Source organism: Mobula birostris, chromosome 13 (genome assembly GCF_030028105.1).
Source record: "Mobula birostris isolate sMobBir1 chromosome 13, sMobBir1.hap1, whole genome shotgun sequence".
In the NCBI taxonomy this organism is placed as follows: domain Eukaryota; kingdom Metazoa; phylum Chordata; class Chondrichthyes; order Myliobatiformes; family Myliobatidae; genus Mobula; species Mobula birostris.
The window spans coordinates 89,276,777-89,288,209 of NC_092382.1; the positions used below are offsets into that span (position 1 = coordinate 89,276,777).

The following is an 11,433-nucleotide window of genomic DNA, read 5'->3' on the forward strand; positions in this document are numbered from 1 at the left end:
TCTCAGCCCAGTTTTGCATTCTATCAATGTCCTACTGTGACCTCTGACAGCCCTCCACACTATTCACAACAGCTCCAACCTTTTACTCATCAGCAAACTTACTAACCCATCCCTCCACATCATCATCCAGGTCATTTATAAAAAATCATGAAGAGTAAGGGTTCCAGAACAGATCCCTGAGGCACCCCACTGGTGACCGACCTCCATGCAGAATATGACTCATCTACAACCACTCTTTGCTTTCTGTTGGCAAGCCAGTTCTGGATCATCAAAGCAATGTCCCCTTGGATCCCATGCCTCCTTACTTTCTCAAAAAGCCTTGCATGGGATACCTTATTAAATGCCTTGCTGAAATCCATATACACTGCATCTACTGCTCTTCCTTCATCAATGTGTTTAGTCACATCCTCAAAAAATTCAATCAGGCTCGTAAGGCACGATCTGCTCTTGACAAAATCATGCTGACTACTCCTAATAATATTATACTTCTCCAAATGTTCATAAATCCTGTCTCTCAGGATCTTTTCAAACAACTTACTAACCGCTGAGTTAAGACTCACTGGTCTATAATTTCCTGAGATATCTTTGCTCCCTTTCCTGAATAAAGGAATAACATTCACAACCCTCCAATCCTCTGGAACCTCTTCCAATCTGATTGATGATGCAAGGATCAACACCAGAGGCTCAGCAATCTCCTCCCTCACCTCCCACTGTAGCCTGGGGTACATCTCATACAGTCCCGGTGACTTATCCAACTTGATGCTTTCCAAAAGCTCCAGCACATCCTCGTTCTTAATATATACATGCTCAAGCTTTTCAGTCTGCTGAAAGTCATCATTACAATCACCAAGATACTTTTCCATACTGAATACTGAAGTAAAGTATTCATTAAATACCTCTGCTATTTCCTCCGGTTCCATAGTCACTTTTCCACTGTCACACTTGATAGCTCCTATTCTTTCATGTCTTATCCTGTTGCTCTTCAAATACTTGTAGAATGCCTTGGGGTTTTCCTTAATCCTGCCCGACATGGCCTGCTCTGGCTTTCCTAATTTCCTTCTTAAGCTCCTTTCTATTAGCCTTATAATCATCTGTGCCAAAACTTTATTCCGCTAGTCCCATTGCCCCGCACCCAGTCCATAACCCTCCAGACCTCTCCCATCCACGTATCTAGTCTGTTCTTGACCAGATTTATTACAGCCTTTGTACACCACGGTTCCTATACCATGGTTTATAATTGACATCAGTGGATACACTCTCTCCTAAGACAGAGACAGAGAGATCGTGTCAGAAATGAACCAGCTAAATTTGAGGGAAGGGTGGAAGCTGGAGGCAAAATTGATGATCTTTGAAGTTGAAGCAGCTGAAGTCAGGATTGAACTGGAGTCTCTGGTGCCAGAATGCTATAGCTTTTCTAGTTGACCCGACGGTGAATCCTTGAGTCCCTCCCTCTCAGCTGAATACCTTTCAGGTGGTGGTATTAAACAGAGTTTTATATTCATTCTCATGCAATCAAGAACACTAGAACACCACAGCACAGTACAGGCCCTTTGGCCCTCGATGTTGTGCCGACCCATATATTCCTCAAAAAAGTTGATGCAGCATTCTCCCACGGACACCTCCATGTGCTGGTAGATCATCAAGTTTCGGGACGACCAAAGGGCGTCCTTCACCGAGTTGGTGATCTGCCAGCAGCACCAGATGTTGGTCTCCGTGTGCATCCCCGGGAACAGCCCGTAGATCGGAGAGTCCTCTGTTACACAGCTGCTGGGGATGAAACGTGACACTAGCCCGTCCATCCTCCTCCACACCCTCTCTGCGAACTGTCACAGACTCCTCCTCACTGCAGTCCTCCCCTGGGCAGTGGGATGTGGAGCTGATGTCCGGGGCGTACAAGAGGGATTTGACTGGGAGGGCCCTCTCATTGCCAGCCAGGTGAGGTCCTGGGGCCTGTTGGTGAGATCTGGTGATGAGGCATTTTGCCAGAAGAACTGGACGGTCTGCTCGGGGAACCACCCCACTGTGTCCATCACGTCCTTCTCCTGCAGTGCCTGCAGGACATTAAGTGCCAACCATGCCTGATGGCCCTGTGGTCAAAAGCGTTCTCCTGGAAGAACTTTTCTACGTAGGACAGGTATGCCAGCAACGACCAGCTGACTGGGGCATTGCGCGGGAGTGGGGCCAGACCCATCCTTCGTAGCCAGGGCCACAGGTAGAGCCTGGGCACATAGTGGTACTTGGTGCCCGCATACCTGGGTTCTACACACAACCTGATGCAGCCACACACGAAGCTGGCCATCAGGGTGAGGGCGACATTGGGGACGTTCTTGCCCCCATTGTCCAACGACTTGTGCATGACGGCCCATCTGACCCGCTCTATCTTGGATCCCCAGATGAATCTGAAGACAGCTTGGGTGATTTCACAGCTGCAGGAGCAGGGGACACGCCACACCAGTGCCAAGCACAGCAGCCCTGAGAGCACCTCACACCTGATGACCAGGTTCTTACCACAGTCCCAGTTTCTGTTTCAGCTTGGCAGTCTGCTCCTGCCAGTTCTTGTTGCATGTCTCGGCCCCTCCGAACCAGATCCCCAACACCTTCACGTGATCAGATCTGATGGTGAAGGGGACACTGGATCGGTCGGGCCAGTTGCCGAAGAGCATGGCTTTGCTCTATGTGCGGTTGACCCTGGCCCCCAACGCTAGCTCAAACTGTTCGCAGATGACAATCAACCTGCGAACTGATCTCAGATCAGAGCAGAAGATGATGACATCGCCCATGTACAGGGAGGTTTTCACCTGGGTCCCTCCACTGCCTAGCAGTGTCACCCCTCTTAGGCCCTCATCCCTCCTGGTGGCTTCGGCAAAGGGTCCTATGCAGCACACAAACAAGACTGGGGAAAGAGGGCAACCTTGCCTGACTCTAGAACTGATGGAGAAGCTGTCTGTTTCCCACTCGTCGGCCTGGACTGCACTGCAGATGTCTGTGTAGAACAGTCTGATCCAATTCCGGATTCCCTCCCCAAATCCCATTTTGGAGAGCACGTCCGCCATGTACGTGTGCGATATCCTGTCGAAGGCATTCTCCTGGTCCAAGCTGACCAGGCAGGTGTCCACCCCCTTGTCCTGCACGTAGGCGATGGTGTACATCTTCAGCACGAGGATGTCCGAGATTTTCCTGCCCGGTACAGCACAGGTTTGGTCTGGGTGGATCACCTGTTCCAGAGCAGACTTGACCCTGTTGGCGATAGCCTTGAACAGGATCTTGTAAGCCACGTTCAGGAGAGATGGGCCTCCAATTAAGGACAGATTTCTTTTTTCTTTTCCAAAATATACTTTATTCAAAAATAAAAGCATGTACAATGAACCATTCAATGACTGTCAATCCTTTAGAGATGTTTCCATTACGGTCTATACATTTCCACACTTTTGACCACCCACGTGGCACTCTGTTGTATCATCTTTCCACACCACTGTTGAGGGGTATACTCCCCGCCACTTGACCCCTCCTACTCCCGCAGGAGAAGAAACCTATACCATGGTCCTTCCCCACCGAGCCCTTGCAGTGGCTGCAATAAGTTTCAGTGCGTCCCTCACCACGTACTCCTGGCCTCTCCCCAGTGTGAACTGGCTGGTGACTCCATAAGCTGGATGACTGAGTGAATCTCTTCTCACAGTCTCCTCATCCCTCCCCACTGTGAACTCGTTGGTGTTTATGTAGATCAGATGACCGTGTGAATTTCTTCCCACAGTCTGAGCAGGTGAATGGCCTCTCCCCAGTGTGAACTTGTTGGTGGCTTTTTAGGTGGGATGACTGAGTGAATCCCTTCCCACAGACTGAGCAGGTGAATGGCCTCTCTCCAGTGTGAACTGACTGGTGTCTCTGTAGGTTGCATGACCGAGTGAATCCCTTCCCACAATCTGAGCAGGTGAACGGTCTCTCTCCAGTGTGAACTCGCTGATGTATCTTCAGTTGAGATGACAAAGTAAATCCCTTCCCACAGTCTGAGCAGGTGAACGGCCTCTCTCCAGTGTGAGCTCGCTGATGTACCTTCAGTTGAGATGACCAAGTGAATCCCTTCCCACAGAATGAGCAGGTGAACGGCCTCTCTCCAGTGTGAACTCGGCGATGTATCTTCAGTTGAGATGACTGAGTAAATCCCTTCCCACAGACTGAGCAGGTGAACGGCTTCTCCCCAGTGTGAACTCGTTGGTGAGTCTGCAGGGTGGATGACTGAGTGAATGTCTTCCCACAGACTGAGCAGATGAACGGTCTCTCCCCAGTGTGAACTCGCTGGTGTATCAGTAGGTCGGATGACCGAGTGAATCCCTTCCCACAGACTGAGCAGGTGAATGGCCTCTCCCCAGTGTGAACTCGCTGGTGAACCAGTAGGATGCATGACTGAGTGAATCCCTTTCCGCAGTCTGAGCAGGTGAACGGCCTCTCCCCAGTGTGAACTCGCTGGTGTACCAGTAGTTCGGATGACTGAGTGAATCCCTTCCCACAGTCTGAGCAGGTGAACGGCCTCTCCCCAGTGTGAACTCGGTGGTGTACCAGTAGGTCACATGACCGAGTGAACCCCTTTCCGCAGTCTGAGCAGGTGAATGGCTTCTCCCCAGTGTGAACTCGCTGGTGTGCCAGTAGTTTGGATGACTGCGTGAATCCCTTCCCACAGTCTGAGCACCTGAACGGCTTCTCCCTAGTGTGAACTCGTTGGTGACTCTGTAGGTGGGATAACTGAGTGAATCTCTTCCCACAGTCTGAGCAGGTGAATGGCCTCTCCCCGGTGTGAACTGACTGGTGTCTCTGTAGGTTGGATGACCGAGTGAATCCTTTCCCACATTCTGAGCAGGTGAAATCCCTTTCTACAGTGTGAACTGACTGATGTGTCAGTAGGTGAGATGCCTGAGTGAATCCCTTCCCACAGTCTGAACAGGTGAACGGCCTCTCTCCAGTGTGAACTCGCTGATGTACCTTCAGTGTAGATGAGTAAGTGAATCCCTTCCCACAGTCTGAGCAGGTGAACGGCCACTCCCCAGTGTGATGACGCTGGTGAGCCATTAGGTCAGATGACTGAGTGAATCCTTCCCCACAAATTCAGCAGATGAACAGCCTCTGCCCAGTGTGAACCGACTGGTGTGTCCACAGGTGGGAAGACTGACTGAATCACTTCTCACACACAGATGAACAGCCTTGCCCAGTGTGAACTTGCTGATGTAGCTTCAGTTGCGATGACTGACTGAATCCATTCCCACTGTCTGAACAGATGAACGGCCTCTTCCCAGTGTAAAATTAGACGCATGCCAATCGGTCAAATGACTGAGTGAATCCCTTCCCACAGTCTGAGCAGGAAGGATGCTCAAGTAAATCCCTTGCTCCACTTCTTAAATATCTGGACAGAGAAAGCTAATCTGGCGTGTTGTGTTTGAGATTCCTGAAGATAAATTCCTTGTGATTTTTAAGCTGTAAAAAGATTTACAAAATCCATCAGTGGGGAAGGACAACACTTTCTAAAAGAATGGGGCATTTCTGCATCTCCAGTCTGTGACTTGGCTCAGTTTGACTCTCTCCATTGGTAATATTCCCTGTTCCCACTGAGCTGCATGGGTGCCTGGCCCCACCGTAACTGAAACACTCTCACACAAATAGCCTTTGTTGACGTGCAGCTGGGATTTTCTATTATCTACTGTCAATGTAAAGTGCCACAGTTTTAAAGCCATGTAAACATTTCCTGCCCAGATGAATGGTTGGTACGTACAGCTGTTAAAAGGAATTAAATAAATATTAGTATTATTTCATGTCCTTGTCACAGAGTCATAGTAAAGTACAATACAGAAACATACACTTTGGCCCATCTAGTTTGTGCAGAACTATTTAAACTTTCTACTCCCATACCCCTACCATCCAGGTACCTATACGAATCTCTTAAATGTTGAAATTGAGCTCGCATGCACCATTTGTGCTGGCTGCTCATTCCACACGCAGATGTCCGTCTGTGTGAAGAAGCTTTGCCTCATGTTCCCCTTAACCTTTCATCTTTCACCCTTAACCCATGACCTCTGGTTGTAGTACCACCCCATCTCAGTGGTAAAAGCCAGCTTGCATTTACCCTATCTATAACCCTCATAATTTTGTTACATCTCCATCGAATCTCCCTTTATTCCCTGGAATCTTCTACGTTCCAAGGAATAAAGGCCTGACCTGTTCAATCTGTTCTTGTAACCCAAGTCCTCCAGACCTGGCACCATCCTTGTGAATTTTCTCTGAGTTCTTTCAACCTCTTTTACATCCTTCCTGTAGGTTGGTGACCAAAACTGCACACAACACTCCAAATTAGGCCTCACCAGTGCCTTGTACAATGTCAACAGGAGGTCCATCTTCTGTACTCAGTACTTTGGTTTATGAAGGCCAATGTGCCAAACTTTTTTTTTCTGTCCCTATCTACCTCTGATACCACTTTCAGTGAATTATAGACCTGTATTCCCAGATTACTTTCTTCTACAACACTCCTCAGTGCCCTAACATTCAACTGTGTAAGACCTAGGTACTACCAAAGTGCAACACCTCACAATTGTCTGCATTAAATTCCATTTTCCATTTCTCAACCCATTTTTCCAGCTCGTCCAGATCACACTGCGAACCATGATAGTGATCCTCGCTGTCCACTGCACCCCCAACCTCGGTGTCATCCACAAATTTGCTAATCCAGCTAACCACACTATCATCCAGATTACTGATCTAGATCACAAACAACAGATCCAGCACTGATCCCAATGGCACACCACTAGTCACAGGCCTCCAGTCAGAGAAGCAACCATCTGCTACCACACTCTGTCTTCTCCCAAAGCCAATTTCCTATTTCATCTTGAAAGCTGAGTGACTAAACCTTCTTGACCAACCTCCCATATGAGACTTTGTTAAGCGTCTTGCTAAAGTCCTTGTAGACAACATCCACTGCCTTGCCTTCATCCACATTCCTGATAACTTCTTTGAGAGACTCTATACGATTGGCTAGACATGACCTACCATGCACAATGCCATGCTGCCTATCCTTAATCACTCCACATCTATCCAGTACACTTATATATCCGGTTCCTGCACATATGTTCCAATAACTTTCACACTACTGACGTCAAGCTCACCAACAAAGAATTTCCTCGTTTATTTTCAGAGCCTTTCTTGAACAGCAAAACAACACTGGCTGTCCTTCAATCCTCCAGTACCTCACTTGTCACTAAGGATGATTTAAATATTTCTGCTTGGGCCCCAACAATTTCTGCACTTGTCTTCCACAGGGTCCCAGGGAACAACTTGTCAGGCCCTGGGGATTTATCCACATTAATTTGCCTTAAGACAGCAAACACCTCCACCTCTGTGATCTGTACAGGGTCCATGAAGTTGATGTTGCTTTGCCTCACTTCTATAGATTCTGTGTCCCTCTCCTGAGTAAATACAGATGCAAAACTACAATTTAAAATCTCCCCCATCTATTTTGTCTCCTCGTATAGATTAGCATTCTGATCGTCCATAGTGGGCATGTTTCTGCACTGACCTTCTCCATGTTTCTGTGACAGAGAAGCTGCCAAACTTGATTGGAAGGGAAACTGGAAGGAATGACGACAGAGCAGCAGTGGCTGGAGGTGAGTGATAGACACATCCCAAAGAAGTGGAAGCATTGGAAAGGCAGGAGGATACAACCGCGGCTAAAATGAGAAGCCAAAGCCAACATAAAAGCCAAAGACAGGACAACCAAAAACTACTGGGAAGCTTTTTAAAAACCAAGAAAAGACAAAAAACACACATCAAAGTTGCTGGTAAATGCAGCAGGCCAGGCAGCATCTCTAGGAAGAGGTACGGTCGACGTTTCGGGCCAAGACCTCTCGTCAGGACTAAGGAAGGGTCTCTGGCCGAAACATCGACTGTACCTCTTCCTAGAGATGCTGCCTGGCCTGCTGCATTCACCAGCAACTTTGATGTGTGTTGCTTGAATTTCCAGCATCTGCAGAATTCCTGTTGTTTGCATTTTTAAAACACAAAAAATGTCAGATGAGCTCAGGGCGTGGAATTATGATATGGTAGTCGGTAGTGAGTCTTGGTAGCACCCAACAGTTTGAGGCATTTAGAGGAACAAAATAACCAGGATCTCAATATCTCCTGAAAACCAAAGTTCCCTGCACCAGTTACCTTTCAACTTTTATTTTGGCAGGCACATACAAACTCTACACCCACAAAATTTCACTTCTGAAGGCCTCCCAGTTTCCAAGTACTCCTTTGCCAGAAAACAGCCTGTCCCAAACCATACTTGTCAGATCCTTTCTGATACCATCAAAATTGACCTTTCTCCAATTTAGAATCTCAAGAGAGTGCAGACCTCTCTTTTTCCATATTTACTTGGAATCTCATGACATTATGATCACTATATACTGTACAAAGTGTTCCCCTACACTAATTTCTGTCACTAGCCCTAGATAATTTTCTAACAGCTTATTGCACACTTCTGCGTCTGAAATTTTATGTACTGATTAAGGGCACATTGGACAAACTCTATCCCATCTAGTCCTTTTACAGTATGGGAGTCCCAGTCAATATATGGAAAGTTAAAATCACTTACCATATCAACCTTTGTTTCTTGGCACAGTCTGTGATCTCTCTATAAATTTGTTCCTCTTAAATCCCTCAGACTGTTGGGTGCAACCACCTCCCAGTAATGGCTACAATATCATAATTCCATGCCCTGGGTTCATCTGGCTTTCCTACAATGCTTCTTGCATTGTGATATACACAGCTCAGGACATTTTTCGCACCATGCTCAACCTTTTGATTGCTGACTTCGTCTGAGGTCTGAACAACATCTATCTGATGTCAAGAAAACAACCTCTCCCTCAATGCAAGAAAAGCAAAGGAGCTGATTGTGGACGACAGGAGGAATGGAGACAGGCTAACCCCTATTGACATCAATGGATCTGGGGTTGAGAGGGTGAACAGCTTTAAGCTCCTTGGCATAAACAGCACCGAGGATCTCACATGGTCTGTACATACCGGCTGTGTTTTGAAAAAAGCACAACAGCACCTCTTTCACGTCAGATGGTTGAAGAAGTCTGGGATGGGGCCCCAAATCCTAAGAACTTTCTACAGGGACACAATTGAGAGCATCCTGACTGGCTGCATCTCTGCCTGGTATGGGAACTGTACTTCCCTCAATTGCAGGACTCTGCAGAGAGTGGTGTGGTTAGCCCAGCGCATCTGTAGATGTGAACTTCCTACTATCAGGACACTCACAGTGACAGGTGCGTAAAAAGGGCCTGAAGGATATTGGGGTCCCAAGTCACTCCAGCCACCAACTGTTCCAGCTGCTGCTGTACCGCAGCATAAATGCCAGGACCAAGAGGTTCCGGGACAGCTTCATCCAGCAGGCCAACAGACTGATTAGCTCATGCTGATACAATTATATTTCTATGTTATATTGACTGTCCTATGTACAAACTACTTATTATAAGTTGCACATTTAGATGGAGACATAACATAAAGATTTCTACTCCTCATGTATATGAAGGATGTATGTAATAAAATCAATTCAATTCCATTCACCTTCTCCATTGTCTGTTCTGGCATTCTGGCTCCCACCCCCCCGCCCCGCCCCCTGCAACTTTATTTTACCCAACATCCCCAACCCCACACTAGCACTAGCAAGCCTTACCAATAGGATATTAGACCTCTGTTAGTTTGAATTGCTTAACTAACAAATCCTCTACCACCCCTTTGACTTTCCTCTGCAAGGCAATTCCCCCCAACAGTTTGTAAAGTGGTCTACCTGTTGTTGTGTGGGAAGGCACAAGAGTGCTCTGCGATGGCTATTTAACCTCATCCCCCTTCCTGACTCTCACCCAGTTTCCTGTGTAACTCACCTTGCTTCAGGTCATACCTATCATCCCTTCTGACTCCCGAATGATCCGGAATTAATCCATTTTGAGTTCCTATTCCTTAAAGTGCAGCTGGATGCACATCTTGTAGGTGAGGGCATCAGGGGCACTGGAGGTCTCCCCACCTATGTCCCCTCTAATTTCTAATGACAAGTGTGCGCAAATATCTTGCGCTGTGCAATTTGCACAGTGACAACATGTGCACACTGAATTTTATATAGAGAGTTATTCATTTTAACAGCTAGAAATTCACTATCGAAAAAGAACTTTGATCTCCTCTGGGTTTGATTGAGTTCACCAGCACTCTCACACAAGCTATGTAGCAGGCCTGTGGTGGGTAATGAAGGATTTTCTCACCAGAGCTTTCTGCACACTGTATATATCTGATTTGCTTGCTAAATGACACTTTAAAAATTCAGATTTCCAATTATCCTCCACTTCTTCCCACCTGCAAATTCTTCAGCAACTTTTGCATCACCACAATACACACAGGGAACACCAGTTTCTGTATTGTACATGAATATTTCCCCTGAACCCTCCCCCAGGTGACTGACGGTGGTGAACTCATTGATGGCAATGCCAATGAATATGAAGGGAAGGGCAGTCGTCTGTCTCATTGGAGTCTGGCACATTTGTGATGTGAAAGCTACTTGTTGCCCAGGGCAAAGGTGTTTGATATTATTAAACCAGAAGGAATGGGTCTAAACATATTCTCACGGCTAGAAAAGTCCAGAACAAGAGAAAGTAGAACAAGGAGCACACATAAAATGCTGGAGGAACTCAGCAGGCCAGGCAGCATCTAAGGAAAAGTGTTTTAATGCTGAATTCCACCGTTATTTTGTGTGTGTTGCTTGGATTTCCAGCATCTGCAGATTTTCTCTTGTTTGTGATTGAAGGTAGAACAAAGGTGATTTTCTCAACTGCTGATGTAAAAGATTTTGTTCCCTTTCTCCGAGTTCTTAATCCTTGCATTTAGACAGCTGGAGCTCAGCTCTGTCTGAGAGACCCATCGGTTCCCATTCCCTCATCAGCCGGAAGCTCCCCGGGGCCCGTGTACGGATGGTGGGGCTGAGAGAGAGGGAAGAGAGCAGGACTGTGCCCAGATTGCGGGCCACGGCGCACGGAGTTCCCAGCAATTATCCCTCAGTCGGTGTTGAACACACCCCTCCCCCTCCCCCTCACCCTCACCCTCACCCTTCCCCGCTGTCGACCGCTGAGCCGCTCATACCTGCACCGATCTTTCGGAGCCCTTTTGTGTAATGCGCGCATGCTTGTTATTCGGGCACATAACAACCCTGACGCCTGCGCATTTGATCGGTGCTGCAGCGATGGTGATTTTTTTAACGCAGAGCTATCTGGGTAATTACGGTGCCATTAAATGTTTCTGCAAACACCGGTTCCATGTCCGTACCTCAGTTTTTTTTAATATCGAAAACTTAGCAGCTGTTTTAACGCAGACAGCGGCTCCCATACACAATAGACTCAATATCAACAGGCATTCCGCGCATCCAAT

At 47.3% G+C, this 11,433-nt stretch overlaps 2 protein-coding genes across 3 annotated transcripts in view; one reads left to right on the forward strand and one right to left on the reverse strand.

The window, feature by feature from the left end:
- LOC140207129 (uncharacterized) overlaps positions 1–7,787 on the forward strand; it is a 95,213-nt gene extending 87,426 nt beyond the window's left edge. Inside the window, exon 4 of the transcript XR_011888505.1 lies at positions 7,575–7,787. The gene's annotated coding sequence lies outside the window, so the exon portion shown is untranslated. The remainder of the gene's footprint in view (positions 1–7,574) is intronic.
- LOC140207131 (uncharacterized) lies at positions 3,370–11,194 on the reverse strand. Of its 2 annotated transcripts, none has more exons than XM_072275463.1 (2): positions 11,149–11,194; positions 3,370–5,463 (listed from the first exon to the last, which is right to left on the reverse strand). In XM_072275463.1, the coding sequence occupies exon 2, from the start codon at positions 5,059–5,061 to the stop codon at positions 3,682–3,684; it is 1,380 nt and encodes a 459-aa protein (XP_072131564.1). In that variant the 5' UTR covers positions 5,062–5,463; positions 11,149–11,194; the 3' UTR covers positions 3,370–3,681. The 2 variants fall into 2 exon arrangements, with proteins under 2 accessions (XP_072131564.1, XP_072131563.1); XM_072275462.1 differs by having other exon boundaries at positions 3,370–5,760; positions 11,149–11,186.
- Positions 11,195–11,433: the final 239 nt, after the last annotated feature.

Excerpts from the sequence above, each read along its gene's own strand:
- LOC140207131 (XM_072275463.1), bottom strand. The coding sequence starts at position 5,061 with ATGGCTCACCAGCGTCATCACACTGGGGAGTGGCCGTTCACCTGCTCA.